Source organism: Gallinula chloropus, assembly GCF_964237585.1.
Source record: "Gallinula chloropus genome assembly, chromosome: 29".
In the NCBI taxonomy this organism is placed as follows: Eukaryota; Metazoa; Chordata; class Aves; order Gruiformes; family Rallidae; genus Gallinula; species Gallinula chloropus.
In genome coordinates, this window is record NC_140114.1 from 2,087,871 (window position 1) to 2,105,725 (window position 17,855).

The 17,855-nt window shown below is 65.2% G+C and overlaps 1 protein-coding gene across 1 annotated transcript; it reads left to right on the forward strand.

Annotated features, from left to right (window-relative positions):
- Nucleotides 1–2,687: 2,687 nt before the first annotated feature.
- LOC311202127 (SLAM family member 8-like) lies at nucleotides 2,688–10,953 on the forward strand (the record flags this gene model as incomplete). Its single annotated transcript, XM_084276672.1, has 6 exons — nucleotides 2,688–2,760; nucleotides 7,319–7,660; nucleotides 8,628–8,921; nucleotides 9,679–9,798; nucleotides 9,910–10,001; nucleotides 10,837–10,953. The coding sequence occupies 6 exons, from the start codon at nucleotides 2,688–2,690 to the stop codon at nucleotides 10,951–10,953; spliced, it is 1,038 nt and encodes a 345-aa protein (XP_084132798.1).
- Nucleotides 10,954–17,855: the final 6,902 nt, after the last annotated feature.

A 17,855-nucleotide genomic window follows, 5' to 3' on the forward strand; every position in this document is an offset into this window, starting at 1 on the left:
CCCCAGGAGCCCCCCCAGCACTGGGTGAGCGGGTCCCTTCCCCATCTGGGAAATGGGACCCCCCAGGGCCCCCCCAGCCCCGGGTGAGCGGGTCCCTTCCCCACCATGGGAAATGGGACCCCCCCAGGACCCCCCAGCCCCAGGTGAGCGGGTCCCTCCCTCACCATGGGAAATGGGGCCCCCCCAGGGCCCCCCCAGCCCCAGGTGAGCGGGTCCCTCCCTCACCATGGGAAATGGGGCCCCCCCAGGAGCCCCCCCAGCACTGGGTGAGCGGGTCCCTTCCCCAGAATGGGAAATGGGGCTCCCCCAGGAGCCCCCCCAGCACTGGGTGAGCGGGTCCCTTCCCCAGCATGGGAAATGGGGCCCCCCCAGGACCCCCAGGCCCCGGGTGAGCAGGTCCCTTCCCCAGCACAGGCTGGTTTTGACCCCTAGAGACACGTATCTGTGATCCCCCAACCGACCCCCCCCACCCCTTTTTTTTGGGTTTTATTTTTCATTTTCCTTTTTTTTTTAAATATTCTGTACTATATTTTTAGTCTCAAACACGATATATTATATATATTTAATTTTTTTATATATATATATAAATATAAATGTTAAAAAAGGGTGGGGGGGCCTGAGGGTCTTTGTTCTGCATGGGGACTGGGGAGGGGGGGTGAGAGAACCACGTCCCCCCCCAAGGGACAGGGTGGCACAAGAATGAGGTGGGGGGGGGAGAGAATGGGGGTTTTGGGGAACCTGGGGTGATGCTGGTAGAGGGTTTGGGGGTTGTGGGTGCTACAGGGATCCCTTGGGGGACACTCCCAAGCCCCAGCCCAGCACGGAGCAGCGGGCTGGGGGCTCCAGGCCTGGAGGTTGGTGTCCCTGCCTGTGGCAGGGGGTTGGAGCTCTGGGTCCCTCGGGGTCCCTCCCAACCCTGGCAGGGGGGTCGGAGCTCTGTGACCCTCGGGGTCCCTCCCAACCCTGGCAGGGGGGTTGGAGCTCTGGGACCCTCGGGGTCCCTCCCAACCCTGGCAGGGGGGTTGGAGCTCTGGGACCCTCGGGGTCCCTCCCCACCCTGGCAGGGGGGTTGGAGCTCTGGGACCCTTGGGGTCCCTCCCAACCCAGCCCAGGCTGCGATTCTACGACCAGGCCTCACAGCCAGGCCCCGGCCCTCACAGGCCCCAAGGCCAGGCCCCCGCCCCCGCAGCCTCCACCCTTGCCCCTTCCGAACAACCCCTGCGGCTCTCCCGAGCTCTCCCAGCCCCTCCGACCCCGACCTTCGCCCCCGCCCCCGCCCCGGCCCGGCCCCTGCCCGGCCCGAGGCGGCGGCGCAGGGCGGCGCCCCGCAGCCGCTTCTATTTATAACCTCGGCAAAGCCCGCGCGCCTCCCGCGCGATGGCGCCGCCGGCTGAGAACGAGGCGCGGGGGGTGTTTTGGCTTCGGCTGCCCTCTCCTTGCGTCATCACTCGGCGCCGGGGCCTGGGGGGGGTGTTTTGGCTTCGGCTGCCCTCTTCTTGCGTCATCACTCGGCGCCGGGGCGGGGGGGGGCGCTGGGGGCTGCTGGGCCTGGGGGCTCTGGGGAGCCAGGACGGGCCCTGAGGCCTCGGGCCAGGGGCTCTGGGGGGGCTCAAGGCTTGGGGGGTTCCTGGGGGGGGCAGGCAGGGCGTGGGGGTGCTGGGACCCAGGGTGCTGGAGGGCCCGGGGGCTGAGGGGCTCTGAGGGGGCTAGGACGAGTCCATCGCTCCCAGGACCCGTCCATCACTCCCAGGTCCTCTCCATCATTCCCAAAGCTTCTCCATCATTCCCAGGACCTCTCCATCATCCCCAGGACCAGTCCAGCATTCCCAGGACCTGTCCATCATCCCTAGGACCAATCCATCATCCCCAGGTCCTCTCCATCATTCCCAGGTCCTCTCCATCATCCCCAGGACCAATCCATCATTCCCAGGGTCTGTCCAGTCTTCCCAGAACCCGTCCATCATTCCCAGGACCTGTCCATCATCCCCAGGTCCTCTCCATCATTCCCAGGACCTGTCCATCATTCCCAGGACCTCTCCATCATTCCCAGGACCAATCCATCATTCCCAGGACCTTTCCAGTCTTCCCAGGACCTGTCCATCACTCCCAGGACCAATCCATCCCTCCCAGGACCTCTCCATCCCTCCCAGGTCCTCTCCATCATTCCCAGGACCCGTCCATCATTCCCAAAGCTTCTCCATCCCTCCCAGGACCTCTCCATCCCTCCCAGGACCAATCCGTCCCTCCCAGGACCTCTCCATCCCTCCCAGGTCCTCTCCATCATTCCCAGGACTCGTCCATCATTCCCAAAGCTTCTCCATCATCCCCAGGACCCATCCATCACTCCCAGATCCCCTCCATCCCTCCCAGTACCACCGGGCCCCGTTGCTGGGCTGCGCTGCGCATCCCCCCCACAGCCCCCCCCGGGGTAACCCGGGTACCAAACGCGCTCGGTGAGGGACAGAGCAGGGTCGGGGGGCGGGGGCTGGCTGAGCAGCCGCAGCAGCAGCCGCAGCCCCCTCCCCGCCCCCTCAGCACCCCCTGTCCGCCCCCGGGGGCAGCTCCCCGCCGGGCTGGCGGTGCCCCCCGGCCCCGAGCGGCGGGGCTGGGCCGGGAGCAGCCGCCTCGCTCCTCCTCCCCGCCGCTGGCTCTGCCCACCCGGCTCCCCGGCGAGGCGCGGAGGAGGGATGGAGGGGGAAGGGGCCGGGGGCAGCGCCCCGCTGCCCGCGCTGCTCCTGGCGCTGCTCAGCCTCGGGCCAGGTGAGTCCCGCGGGGGCAGCAGCGTGGTGAGGAAGAGGGGGGTGGGGGGGGGATGTAAGAGGGGCGGGGGGGCTGCGGGGAGGGATGCTGACCCCCCTTATCCCCCTTTTACCCCCCCCACACTCCCCTCATCCTGCCTGAGGTGGGTTGAACGCAGCCCCCCCCCACCCACACACTCTCCCCCCCTCCATCCTCCCGACCCAGTTCTGGTCCAGCCTCAGGAGGTTTCATAACCAAGAGGCTCCAACCCCCCCCCCAACCCAACCCAACCTTTTCCCCCCTCGGAGGGTCCCCTCACCCTTAACGTGGCTTCTCCATCACCACCTCCCACCCCCCCTGAGCCCTTTAACCCCCCCCCCAGCTCCCAGCCGGGGGCTGCCCAGCGGCTCCTTACGTAAAGCAGGAGTGAGGAATCCCCTTAATTCCCAGCCCGATAATCCCCACATCTCATAATTCCCCATAAAACCCCCGATTCCTACAGAAAGCACCTCGTAGTACAGGCAGATTAACGGGAGGGGGGGTCGCAGGAGTGGTTGAGGGGGGGGGTTTATCTGCCTAACCCTTAATTAGCATCCCCGGCGGGCAGGAGAGCTGCGGGACGAAGGGGCTGAGGTCCAACCTCTGCCCCAAGGGGGATGGAAATGGGGCTCTGCAAGATGCTTCTGAGTTTCCCAGCTGCTTCTTCCAGCCGAAGGGTTTGGTATCAGGGTGTAAAGTGGGGAGGGGGTGTAAAGGGGGGGGGGTGAAGGGGGGAGAAACAGCCAAACCCGGGCTCAACTCAGCCCCAGGTCTTGTTTGGTAGGAGCCGGTGGAGACCCTGAGGTGGGGGAATCTGGGTGCTGAGGGGTTTATCCCCCTCCCCATCCATCCTCTGCCAGGTCCCACCGAGGAGGGGGGGGTCAGGGCTGCGGGGACCCCGGGTTCCCCGAATCCTGGGGTAAACAGGATGAGCTGGGAGGGGGCTGAGGTGGCACTGGGCTCGGCGGGGACTCGGTGGGGGGGAACCGGCAGGGACCCCCCCACCTCCTCTGGGGAGCCGGGGAGGGGGTTGGAAACGCAGGGGGGGTGGCAGGGAGGGTTACAGGGAGGGTGGCAGGGAGGGAGGGTGACAGGGAGGGTGATGGGGAGATGGCAGGGAGGGTGACGGGGGGCTGGCAGAGACGGGGGATGGCAGGGAGGGTGGCAGGGGAGATGGTAGGGAGGAGGGATGGCAGGGAGGGTGGCAGGGGGGATGGCAGAGAGGGGGGATGGCAGGGAGGGTGGCAGGGGAGATGGCAGGGAGGAGGGATGGCGGGGAGGGTGGCAGGGGGGATGGCAGAGAGGGGGGATGGCAGGGAGGGTGGCAGGGGGGATGGCAGGGAAGGTGGCAGGGAAAGAAGCAGGGAGGGAGGGTTACAAGGAGGGTGGCAGGAGGGATGGCAGAGAGGGGGGATGGCAGGGAGGGTGGCAGGGAAAGAAGCAGGGAGGGAGGGTTACAGGGAGGGTGGCAGGGGGATGGCAGGGAGGTTGACGGGGTGGGTGGTGGTGGGGTGGCAGAGAGGGGGGATGGCAGGGAAGGAAGCAGGGAGGGAGGGTAGCAAGAGGGATGGCAGGGGGGATGGCAGAGAGGGGGGATGGCAGTGAGAGTGGCAGGGAAAGAAGCAGGGAGGGAGGGTTACAGGGAGGGTGGCAGGGGGGATGGGGGGCGGGTGGGGTGGGGTGCCAGAGAGTGGGGATGGCAGGGAGGGTGGCAGGGAGGGTGTTGGGGGGGTGCCAGAGATTGGGGATGGCAGGGAAGGAAGCAGGGAGGGAGGGTAGCAAGGGGGATGGCAGGGAGGCCACTGGACAGCCAGCCAGCCAGCCAGCCAGGGTGCACGTGCAGGGCTGCAGCGAGGGATGGGGGATGAGCATCTGCCTCAGCTCCTCCATAAAAACCCCACTGAGCTTCTGCAGGGACCCCCCCCCCCCCCCCCCACACACACACACACCCAGCTCCTTTCTCCTTCTCAAGGTGGTGCCTGTCCCCTCCTGTCCCCCCAGATCCCAAACCCTCAGGACCCCCAACATCCCCCTCACCGCCCCATCCATCCCCCAACATCCCCCCCCCCCAACTCCCAGGCTCAGCATCCTCCCCCCATCCACCCAGGGCCTGTCCCCACAGCCAGGGACCCCAGGAACTTCCCAGTGCCCCAGGGAAGCATCAGGAACTCGGGCAGGTTTAAGATTCAGCTGGGATAACGGGAATCCAGCCCGGGATAAGCAGGATCAGAGCAAGGGAAGCTCCAGGAACACGGAGCTGGTCTTAGGGAGCGAAGCAAAGAGGCAGCTCCTGGGGGGGGGGGGGGGGGGATGGATGAGGGGGGGGTTATACAAAGCAAACGCTCAGATGTCTGTTTAATCTGCTTTCTATTAAAGGCACATCTGCTTCTGCCTCCCAGGAGTGGGGGGGAGAGGAGGGGATGCAGTGGGGGGGCTGCACCAAGGGGATGCTGGACCCCTTGACCCACCCACGGTTGGGGACCCAAATGGGATGGGGGTGAAACTCTTCCCCCTAAACTGGCCGTGCTGCTGGCTGGGCATCCCAGTTCTCTGCTGGGATAAGGATAGAGGGAAGCGGGGGGGGCTGTTATCCGGGTGGCAGAGGGATGTGGGGGGCTGTGGGGGCCGGGGCCGGCAGGGGAGACAGCTTGTAGGTAGGCGGGAGCTGCCAGGAACGAGGGAGGTGGCGCCGAGCAGCTCCTGGCGTGATTCTGCGGGGAGCTGACGGCTGCTGCCAAAAAAAAACCCCCCTCACCCCCCCTAAAGCCCCCCCTAAAGCCCCGTGAGGGAAGGGCTGGAACCTGGGGGCTGCTGGAGCCCCCCCGGGGATGGAGGCAGCAAACTCCATCCCTATGGGAACCGCCCCCATCCTGCACCTCGCCGGTGGCTTCATCCCTCCTGCATCCCTGCAGCAGCATCCCCACCGCCTGGGGACCCCCCGAAAAGCCGCCCCCTCGCCCCCCCCATCGCCTTAACCCTTGTCCGTCTTTCGTAGGCATCTTGGCTGAGGGGCGGTTTAAGGCGGCCGGTGAGGTTTTGCTGGCTGGGAATTCCTCCCAGTCTCTGCTGGAGCGTTGTTCTGGTGAGAGCCCGGCCGCAGCCCCGGCCCCGTGCCCATCCCCAACCCGCTGCGGAACCAGGAGGCGCTTTGGGATCCTTTTGGGTTTTTTTAATAGCTGTTAGTAGCCAAACCCAACATCCTCCCCTCCCTGCCGGGGCAGGACGTGGCTCTGTGGGGATACGGGGTCTGTCGGGGTAGGACCACCCCCAGCCCCAGCCTGGAGAGGGATCGGCCGGCGGAGAGACCAGGCGGCTGCCTCGGGGCAGGGAGATGCTGCTTCATCCCCCATCACCCATCCTGTGGGTCCTTCTGTCCCCATCCTGCCAGGGCAGGGAGATGCTGCTTCATCCCTCTCATCCCCCATCCTGTGGGTCCTTCTGTCCCCATCCTGAGGGTCCTTCTGTCCCCATCCTGCCAGGCTACAGAGATGCTGCTTCATCCCCCCATCACCCATCCTGAGGGTCCTTCTGTCCACATCCTGTCCGGGCAGGGAGATGCTCCTCCATCCCCCCATAACCCATCCTGAGGGTCCTTCTGTCCCCATCCTGCCAGGCTACAGAGATGCTGCTTCATCCCCCATCACCCATCCTGAGGGTCCTTCTGTCCACATCCTGCCAGGGCAGGGAGATGCTCCTCCATCCCCCCCATCACCCATCCTGAGGGTCCATCTCTCCCCCATCCTGAGGGTCCATCTCTCCCCATCCTGTGAGTCCATCTCTCCCCCATCCTGTGGGTCCATCTCTCCCCATCCTGTGGGTCCATCTCTCCCCATCCTGTGGGTCCATCTCTCCCCATCCTGTTGGTCCATCTCTCCCCATCCTGAGTGTCCATCTCTCCCCCATCCTGAGGGTCCATCTCTCCCTCATCCTGTGGGTCCATCTCTCCCTCATCCTGTGGATCCATCTCTCCCCCATCCTGTGGGTCCATCTCTCCCCATCCTGAGTGTCCATCTCTCCCCATCCTGAGTGTCCATCTCTCCCCCATCCTGTGGGTCCATCTCTCCCCATCCTGAGTGTCCATCTCTCCCCTGTCCTGTGGGTCCATCTCTCCCCCATCCTGTGGGTCCATCTCTCCCCATCCTGAGTGTCCATCTCTCCCCATCCTGAGTGTCCATCTCTCCCCCATCCTGTGGGTCCATCTCTCCCCCATCCTGAGTGTCCATCTCTCCCCCATCCTGAGTGTCCATCTCTCCTCATCCTGTGGGTCCATCTCTCCCCCATCCTGAGTGTCCATCTCTCCCCCATCCTGTGGGTCCTTCTGTCCCCATCCTGAGTGTCCATCTCTCCCCCAACCTGTGGGTCCATCTCTCCCCCATCCTGAGTGTCCATCTCTCCCCCAACCTGTGGGTCCATCTCTCCCCCATCCTGCCAGGCCACAGAGATGCTGCTTCACCCCCCACCCCCATCACCCACCCTGAGGGTCCTTCTCCTGTCCCCATCCCACCCCCACACTCCCGGTGACCTCCCACCTTGCCCACAGAGCTCCTCTTTGGCCAAGCCCGTGCTCAGCCCCAGCAGGTGAACGGCGTCCTGGGGGGGTGGGCGCTGCTCTCCCCGGTGCTGCCCCCCAACAAGACGGTGAAGGAGATCGAATGGAGCTTCTCCAGCGGCGCCGGGGCCACCATCCAGGTGGCAGAATTCAGTGCCGGGGGCTTCGAGCGCCCAGACCCCAGGGACAGGTTCAGGGACCGGCTGGAGAGGTTCAACGAGACGGCGCTGAGGATCGGGGCGCTGGAGAGGGGCGACACGGGGCTCTACGGGGCCAGGATCAAGCTGCACCCGGCGCTGGTGGAGGATCAGGCGTTCCACCTCTCTGTCTACGGTGAGCAGCTGCACGCACAGGGCCACAAAGCCCCCCGGGCACCAGGGCTTCCTTTGCGGTGGGGAAACTGAGGCACGGTGGGGGAAACTGAGGCAGGAATGATGGGGGAAACTGGCATGAATGATGGGGGAAACTGAGGTGTGATGGGGAAACTGAGGCACAAATGATGGGGGGAAACTGAGGCACGAATGATGGGGGAAACTGAGGCACGAGTGATGGGGGGAAACAGGCACGAGTGATGGGGGAAACAGGCACGAGTGATGGGGAAACAGGCATGAATGATGGGGTAAACTGAGGTGTGATGGGGAAACTGAGGCACGAGTGATGGGGAAACTGAGGCACGAGTGATGGGGAAACAGGCACGAATGATGGGGAAACTGAGGCACGAGTGATGGGGGAAAATGAGGCACAATGGGGAAACTGAGGCACGAATGATGGGGGAACAGGCACGAATGATGGGGAAAACTGAGGTGTGATGGGGAAACTGAGGCACGATGGGGTAACTGGCACGAATGATGGGGGGACTGAGGCACGAGTGATGGGGGGACTGAGGCACGAATGATGTGGTGAAACTGAGGCACAAGTGATGGAGGAAACTGAGGCAGGGATGATGGGGAAACTGAGGCAGGGATGATGGGGAAATTGAGGCAGGAATGATGGGGAAACTGCGGCATGAATGATGGGGGAAACCGAGGCACACTGGAGAAACTGAGGCACGAGTGATGGGGTTACCCAGGGTTAGGTTAGACCCCAATCTTTGCCCCCCATTCCCCCAAAGCCTGCAGACCCTCAAGCTCTGCAAAAGGCCACATCCTGTCACCCTGGGGGTCCCCAAGGTGGCCGACTGGGGACCAGCGTGACAGTGGTGGGGATGAGCAGGGTGGAACAACCCCTGTATCCCACCCCCACGCTGACCCCTCACCCCCTCCCCAAACCCCTTTCCCCCCACCCTTTCCATGGGACACAGAGTCAGTACCCAGCCCCCGGAGCCGCAGCCAGCTCCTGGCCAGCACCCTGGAGTGGTGCAACCTGACGCTGCAGTGCCAGGGGGTGGGCAAAGGGGCCGTCAACGTCACCTGGAAGAGGGACAGCATCACCTGGGACCCCACCTGGGACCGCCACCAGCTCTCGGCCGACGGGACCACCCTGCGGCTGGCTCTGCCCCCCGCCGCCGCCAACGGCACCTACGCCTGCACCGTCAGCAACCCCGCTGATCAGAAGGTGGTTCTGTTCGACCTGCAAACCATCTGCCAGAGCGGAGGTGAGACCCCCACCCTGGGGTGCTCAGGGGTGGTGATGGCCAAGATGGGGCCCTGGGCAACCTTGTGTAGCTCCAGGCATGGAGGGTGGTGGCCCTGCCTGTGGCAGGGGGGTTGGAGCTCTGGGACCCTTGGGGTCCCTCCCAACCTTGGCAGGGGGGTTGGAGCTCTGGGACCCTTGGGGTCCCTCCCAGCCCTGGCAGGGGGGTCGGAGCTCTGTGACCCTTGGGGTCCCTCCCAACCCTGGCAGGGGGTTGGAGCACTGGGACCTTTGGGGTCCCTCCCCACCCTGGCAGGGGGGTTGGAGCTCTGGGATCTTTGGGGTCCATCCCAGCCCTGGCAGGGGGTTGGAGCTCTGGGACCCCTGGGGTCCCTCCCAACTCAGCCCAGCTTGTGATTCTATGGTTAGCTCTCTGGAACAGGCTGCCCAGAGAGGGGGTGGGTGCCCCGTCCCTGGGGGTGTCCAAGGCCAGGTTGGATGGGGCCCTGGGCAACCTTGTGTAGCTCCAGGCCTGGAGGTTGGTGTCCCTGCCTGTGGCAGGGGGGTTGGAGCTCTGGGACCCTTGGGGTCCCTCCCAACCCTGGCAGGGGGGTTGGAGCTCTAGGACCCTTGGGGTCCCTCCCAACCCAAACCAGTCTGGGATTTATGATTCCATGGGTGGGAGGGGTCCAACACTGAGCTGGGGGGTTTGGCATGGGGTGAGCTCGACCCTTGGCAGGGGGTTGGCACCGCTCAGTGCCCCCTCTCTGCCCTCCCAGGGGGACAGATGTTCTTCTCCACGTCGGGCTACATTGTGCTGACCCTCATCCTGCTGGCTGTGAGCTTGGGGGGAGCCTTCTGGTGCTGGAGGATGAACAGTGAGAAGGCAGCAGACCCAGGTAAGTGAAGCCCCCCCACACCCACCCTGAGGGCTGGTATGGCTTTGGGGGGCTGGGGGAACGGGGAAGGGGGTGTTTGCCACCCCTTGACGCCCCACTCCTCCCCTGCAGCTGCCACCCCCACGGTGCCTGCTGAGGAGAGCCCCTCAGACCCCCAGTACGCCGAGATCGTGCGCCGGAGCCCCCCGGAAGGTAATGACCAGGTGAGGCCCCCGGGGGCTGGGGGCTGTGCTGGGGGTCCTGCTCATGCTGGTGGGGGGGGGTCCCAGCCACACCAGGGGTCCTGGTCATGCTGGAATCACAACTCCTGGACTCCCAGCAGTGCCAGGGGTCACGGCAGTGCTGGGGGTCCCAGCCACGCTGGGGGGGTGCTGGCCAAACTGGGAGTCCTGGTGATGCTGGGGTCTTGTTCACACTGAGGTCCCAGCAACTTCGGGGGTCCTGGGCACACCAGGGGGGCCTGGGCATGTCAGGGCTCCCAGCCATGCTGGGGGGGTCATGTCCATACTGGGGTCACAGCCATACTGGGGGGGTTAAGGCCATACTGGGGTCCCAGCCATACTGGAGTCCCAGCCAGACTGGGGGGGTCATGCTCATACTGGGGTCCCAGCCATACTGGAGTCCCAGCCAGACTTGGGGGGTCATGCTCATACTGGGGTCCCATACATACTGGGGGGGTCATGGCCATACTGGGGTCCCAGCCATACTGGGTGGGTTAAGGCCATACTGGGGTCCCAGCCATACTGGGGGTTTAAGGCCATACTGGGGGTTTAAGGCCATACTGGGGTTCCAGCCATACTGGGCGGGTTAAGGCCATACTGGGGTCCCAGCCATACTGGGGGGGGGGTCATGGCCATACTGGGAGGTCCCAGTCACAGCAGGGTCGCAGCCCCCCGCACACCCATGGGTGCAGGCTGGGCTCCATACCAGAGCAGAGCATCCCGTGGAGGGGGGCGGGGGTCCCCTGCTCTAGGGGACGCAAGAGGGGCTGGCAGGTCCCTCACCAGCCCCCCCACCCCCCCCCAATTTCCACTGCAGGGCCTCAGTCACCCTGAAAATAACCAGGAGCAGAGCCCACTGCAGAAAGCACCGGTCACCACCACCCACCAGCAGCCCCAGAGGGTGCCAGAGGCCACGGCCGAGGAGGTGACATAGACCCTCAGGTGCGGGGGGTGGGGACTGGTGCTGGGTGAGGGGGGGGTCTGTCTGGGACCCTCCCCAACTGCCAGGCCCCAGCAGGGATGCTGAAGGGCTGTGGGTGTCCCGCAGGTCCCCGCAGAGCCGGAGCATCGGGCCGTCCCGGAAGGGCTGTGACGTGCGTCGTGTGCCAAACCCCAACCCTCCAGCCCCCCTTTTCGGCTCCGGGGATGGGAGGCACCATCTCGGGGCCACAGCCGGACCCCCACTTTCCTCCCCACCCCCCCCCTCTCTCCATCCTCCTTGTGTGACGCCCTCCGACACTCTTTGGGGAGTGGGACCCCCCGGAACCCCCCCGGTTGGGACGAGTGGTGGCGACGCTGGGGGGACCCTCTGCAGACCCTGGGTGCCCCTGGGTGGGTGGGGGGGGAACCCCAGGGGTCACCTCCACTGCCATGGACTTGCCTGGGGTTGGACATTGGGGGACCCTCTGCAGACCCTGGGTGCCCCTGGGTGGGTGGGGGGGGAACCCCAGGGGGTCACCTCCACTGCCATGGACTTGCCTGGGGTTGGACATTGGGGGACCCTCTGCAGACCCTGGGTGCCCCTGGGTGGGTGGGGGGGGAACCCCAGGGGTCACCTCCACTGCCATGGACTTGCCTGGGGTTGGACACTGGGGGACCCTCTGCAGACCCTGGGTGCCCCTGGGTGGGGAACCCCAGGGGTCACCTCCACTGCCATGGACTTGCCTGGGGTTGGACACTGGGGGGCCCTCTGCAGACCCTGGGTGCCCCTGGGTGGGGGGGGAACCCCAGGGGTCACCTCCACTGCCATGGACTTGCCTGGGGTTGGGCACTGGGGGACCCTCTGCAGACCCTGGGTGCCCCTGGGTAGGGGGGGGGGAACCCCAGGGGTCACCTCCACTGCCATGGACTTGCCTGGGGTTGGACACTGGGGGACCCTCTGCAGACCCTGGGTGCCCCTGGGTGGGTGGGGGGGGAACCCCAGGGGTCACCTCCACTGCCATGGACTTGCCTGGGGTTGGACACTGGGGGACCCTCTGCAGACCCTGGGTGCCCCTGGGTAGGGGGGGGGAACCCCAGGGGTCACCTCCCATGTGCCACAGCTGTGGGGCTTGGCTGGGGTTGGGGGGCACTGGGGAGGACAGGGGCACATCCTAGTGCTGGGGGGGGGGGGGGGGGGGGGCTATGTGGCTTCAGCACAACACTGTGGGTTTATAGGATGAGACCCCCCCCCTGCTCCATATCCTCCCCAGCACCCCCTCCCCAACCTCCAGCACCCCCCAGGGTCTTGCAGGGACCCTCTGTGGGTTGATACCCAGGAGGGCTGGACCTGCCCACCCACTTCACCACTGCCACAGAGACATGGGGGGGGGGGGGACACGGGGACACACCCCCTGGGGAGTCCCCCCAGCCCCATCCCACACAGACCCAGGTGGCATCTCCAGAGCCACAGAGGGACACAGAAGGGACCATCACCCACATGGATCCACAGAGAAGCAGCCCCACTTCCCTCCCCACCCCCCACACCCCACTCCTCCATCCCCCCCCCCAAAAATAGCTGCGTGGAGACAGAGGGGGGGGGGTGGGTGTCCCACTGCCTGCGTGTCCAGCACCCACTGCCACGGGGCCCCTTGCTCAGCCTGACCTCCCACTGCTGTAAACAAAGAGCAATTAATAAATGTTGGTGAGATCAGAGGGGGGGGTCAGAGGGGGGGTGGGGGTGGGGGGGCAGCGCGGGCACACGCGTGTGAGCGCGCACACAGGCGCCTGGAGGCGTCAGCACCCCTGTTATCCCCCCCATCCCCATCCCCAGGGCTGTGCAAACCCCACCCTGGTTTGGGGCTACAGCCTGAAATAACCCACCCCCCCAGCCAGCCAGCCCCCCCAACCCCCACCACCCCCCCTGCACCCCCCCCCTGCACCCTCCCCGCACCCCGAGGGGCGACGCAGCCGCGTCTCTCACGCTTCCCCTTTCGGAAAGGCGGCGGCAACGTGACCTCTGTGGGTGCTGACGGGGGCTGTGCTGCCCCCACATTTCCCCCCTGAGACCTGGGGGGTGGGGGGTTGGGTTACTTTGGGGGGTTGGGGGGTGTGGGGGTGTTGTAGTTACAGCCTGAGCACCCATCGCAGCCGGGACACGGTGATGGGTGACACTCGGTGATGGGTGACACCCGCCGTGGGGATGGGACTAGGGGGACAGGGGCATCCTTGGGGACCTGCTTCTCTTTGCTGTGGCTCCTGCTGCTGCTGGGGTGGGGGGTTCTGGGGGAGGGGGGGGATCAGCTAAAATAGAGAGAAACCAGCTGAGCCCCAGCCTTGAGGAACTGGGAGCCCAGCACCAGCCTTGAGGAACTGGGAGCCCAACCAGGACTGACTGGGAGCCACTGGCCTCAATTGGAAAGCTTCCCAGGGAGGAGCAGCCACCCCCCAGCTGTCTCTGGGGTGGGGACGGAGGGTTTGTCTTTCTACTGGGCATACTGGGCCCTGCACCAGCCAGCCAGGCCCCCAGCCCAGCTGTCATTGTTTACCCATCCCTGGGCACCAGCATCCGGCTCCTTCACTCAACGCACCCAAAGTCGGGGTTGGGGGGAGGTGGAAAAACCAAGGGCTGGGGAGCAGCAACGAACCCCAAACCCCTGGTGCAAGGAGGGGGACACCCACCCACCCACCCCCCCAGCCCAAGCCATGGCCAGGCCATGAGCCACCAGCTGTGTCCCCCCCAGCCCAGCCTGGCCACTCCCTGCTTTGCATGTCACCCACAACCGGAGCGCAGCGGCCCCAGAGCGACGCCCGGAGATGGGGGTGACGGGGGTGTCACCCAGACACCCACCGCCCCACAGCCACCCGCTGCTGGGCATGGCCCTTCTTCTCACAGGTAGGCAGGAGGGGAGGGGGCCTGGGAGGGGGTTTGTGGGTTATTCCACCTCTCCTGATCACCCCCCACCCCTTTATCTGTGACCCCCATTTATCTGTGACCCCCCTTTATCTGTGACCCCCCCGTTTCGGGTTTGGGGTGGTGGGGGGGACACACAGTGGGGAAATGCACCTCTGGGTCCCAACCCCCCTCCCCAGCTCACCCTGGGGTTGGGAATCCTGAGGAATATTCGGGCTGAGAGGAGGAATTTCCCTCTGCAGAGGAGCTGGGACACTGGGCTGGTCCCCGGAGTCGGGGGGGGGGATCAAGGGGGGGATCCAGGGGGGTCCAGGGGGGTCCAGGGCTCCTTGCTCAGGGCTGATGGGGGAAGCGATGAGGGATGATGCCCAGTCTCCCCTCCTCACTTTACTGCTGCAATAAATCAGCCCCCCCAAAGAGGTTTAGGGTCCCTCAAGAGGTTTAGAGTCCCCTCTGAGAGGCTTACGGCTCTCCAAAAGGCTTAGGGACCCTCCCAAAGAGGTTTAGGGCTCCCCAAGAGGTTTAAGACCCCCTCAAAGAGGTTTGGGGTCCACCCCGAGAGGCTTAGGGCTCTCCAAGAGGTTTAGGGACCCTCCCAAAGACGTTTAGGGATCCCCAAGAGGTTTAGGACCCCCTCAAAGAGGTTTGGGGTCCCCCAATGAGGTTTAGAGTCCCTCCAAAGAGGTTTAGGGTCCCCCCCAAAGAGGTTTAGTCCCCCCACAAGAGGTTTAGGGTCCCCCCGAGAGGCTTAGGGCCCTCCAAGAGGTTTAGGACCCCCTCAAGAGGTTTAGGGGTCCCTCAAGAGGTTTAGGGGTCCCCCAAGAGGTTTAGGTCCCCCCCCAAAGGGGTTTAGGGTCCCCCAAAGGGGTTTAGGGTCCCTACCAAGGCTGGGACCCCGGGGCTGGTGCTTGGGGCTGTTGGCTCCTTCTTCTGCCCCCGGGGCAGCTGCCGGGTGCTCAGCTCAGCCAGCGATGGGAGAAGGGAAGATAAACGCTGGGGAGGAAGGTGAGGAGGGGGCAGTATCCTGCTATCCCCCTCCCCTCTTTGTCTCCACGAGGAGGAAGAGGGAGGCTGAAGGGTGGCTGGGTCCTGGGCTGCTCTGGATGTTGTAGCAGCATCACCCCTACGCACCCGCTTCCTTGAGGGGGTGGGGGTGGGGGGCTGGTTTGGCAGCTGCTGGGGGCACTGGGAACACGCCTGAGGGGTGCAATGGGTGGGCAGGGGCTGGGAGAGGGTGGCCACCCAGTTTTTAAGCACCCCCTCCCCCCAGTTGGGTGCTGCAGGGTTGGCTGGGACATGGCGGTGCCGCGCTCTCGCCCTTCATCCCAGCGCACAGCATCCCACCAGCACGGTACCCACCCACACCCAGCTAGCCCCCCCACCCCCCCCCCACCCCAGGGGTTGGCTGAGGGGGGTGTCCAGGGCCCTGTGTTCGTGTGATGGGGTGACAAACCCCCTCCCCCTATCCCCCTAACCCCCACCCCTGTCCCCAACACGGCGCCGGGTGCGGTTTGCCGGCAGCGGGTTCCTCTCGCCTCCCCTTCCTCTGCACAAGCCCAGGCGGCTGTGGGGAGGGGGGTGACCAGCCAGAGCCGGCCATGGGGGGAGCAGGAAGCCAGCAGCCCACGAGCTGGGGGGCAGGATGGGCCCTGCAGCGTGGGGAGGTGGCTGTCTGGCTGTCTGTCTGTCCATCCCCTCAGTGGGGAAGGCTGTGGAGGCTCCTCACAGCCTTTGAAAGAGGAGGGGGCTCTCCCAGGGGGGTCTCCATCCTCCAGACTATCCCTATCCCCACCAGGCATCCCAGTTGCTCAGCCCAGGAGGGTGAACAGCATCCTGGGGGGGTCGGTGCTGCTCTCCCCAGTGCTGCCCCCCAACAAGGAGGTGAAGGAGGTCGAGTGGAGCTTCTCCAGTGGCACCGGTTCCACCATTCAGCTGGCAGAACTGGGTCCCAGTGCCTTTGAGAGGCCAAACCCTGAGGACCAGTTCAAGGGCCGGCTGGAGAGGGTCAACGAGACGGCGCTGAGGATCAGGGCGCTGCAGAGGGGTGACACTGGGGTCTATGAGGCTCGGGTGAAGCTGCTCCCAGGGGACGTGGAGGATCAACGTTTCCACCTCTACGTCTACGGTGGGTGGCTGTAAAGCAGCAGGTGGTGGGTGATGGGTTTCCAGCCCCAGTGGGACCAGCCTGGGTGATAAAAACCTGCTGTGTTATCAGCACCACCTTCCTTCTGCCCAGCACCTGGCGCAGGGGGGGTTTTCCTGGGTTTATGGCTAACCACCAGCCAGCCTCAGCTGCTTCCTCTTCCCCTGGCTTCCCGCTGGCCTCCCAGCCCAGCCTGTCATAGAATCCCAGACTGGGATGGGTTGGGAGGGACCCCAAGGGTCCCAGAGCTCCAACCCCCCTGACAGGGTTGGGAGGGACCCCAAGGGTCCCAGAGCTCCAACCCCCCTGCCAGGGTTGGGAGGGACCCCAAGGGTCCCAGAGCTCCGACCCCCCTGCCAGGGTTGGGAGGGACCCCAAGGGTCCCAGAGCTCCAACCCCCCTGCCACAGGCAGGGACACCAACCTCCAGGCCTGGAGCTACACAAGGTTGCCCAGGGCCCCAGCCAACCTGGCCTTGGACACCCCCAGGGACGGGGCACCCACCCCCTCTCTGGGCAGCCCCTTCCAGCCCCTCACCACTCTCTCTGGACAGAACTTCCCCCCAGTCTCTCCTCTCCCCCTTCCCTCCTCCAGCTTCACCCCATCCCCTTGTCCTGCCATTATCCACCCTTTAACAAGCTGATTCCCCTCCTGTTCCTCTGCTCCCTTCAGGGACTGGGGGGCTGCAGTGAGGTCCCCCCACACCCTTCTCTTCTCCAGGCTGACCCAGCCCAGCTCCCTCAGCCTCTCTCCATAGGGGAGCTGCCCCAGCCCTCTCAGCATCCCCGTGGCTCCTCTGACCCCATCACCCTCCCTCATGTCCCCTGGGTGTCCTCAGGGTGTCCCTGGGCAGGATGAGTCCCACAACAGGGTGTTTTTAAACAGACCCAGTGCCGGAACCAGAGATCCAGCACCAGCAGCCATCCCTCAGCACCCAATGGTGCAACGTCACCCTGAGGTGCTCAGTGCCGCCTGGGAAAGGTGCTGAGGCCGCCTGGCACCTCGGAGGCTCCCCCTGGGCAGAGCAATGTGAGGATGGGCGGTCGCTGTGCCTGGCTGTGCCCACCAGCACCCTCAACGCCAGCGTCACCTGCCTGGCCCGGAATCCCATCCAGGAGCGAAGTGTCTCCATCCACCTGGACACCCTGTGCCAGCAGCAGGGTAAAATCCCCACCCCCCCTCACCCCTCACCCCCAGCATGAGGGTCCTGGCATGGTTGGGGGGTCCCAGCACCCACCATGGCTTGTCCCACAGAGGTGGCTGGCTCGCCTCAGGGGGTCATTTGGCTGCTCCTGGGGCTCGTGGTTCTACTAATCCTGATCAGCATCTGTGTGTGGAGGTGGAAGAAGAAGAGGGACCCAGGCAAGAAAGGTGGGTGCTGTGGGTCTGGCTGTGCCCCTGCAGCCTGGAGCGCTCGGCAGATGGAGCTGGGGAAGAGGGAACCAGCTCTGGCCACTGCTGTGGCTCTGCCTGCTCACCCCTGCCTGGAGCAGGGCAGCTCCATCCATCCCCCCCCCACCTCCCCTGCTGCCCCCCCAGGACCCCCAGCTCATCCCCACCTGCTCCTCTCCCCCCCACAGGCCCCAGCAAGGATTTGCAGCCGCTGAATGAGGTGCAAGGACCCTCCCCACAGGCAGATGAACAGGTGAGGGGGGGTGGAGGGCTAAATTCAGCTCCTGGCCCTTTGCACGGTGATGCTGGGGTCAAATTCGGCTCATGCTGGGGTCAGGCTCTGGCCTCACACCCTCCCCTCCAGGCACTGCAGCTCGGGGGTCCCTCGGTGTCCCTCAAGTCCCCATAGCAAGGGGAGGGGGACACCACACAGGCAGCCCCCTTCCTCAGCCCCATCCCCCTGGAAGCGA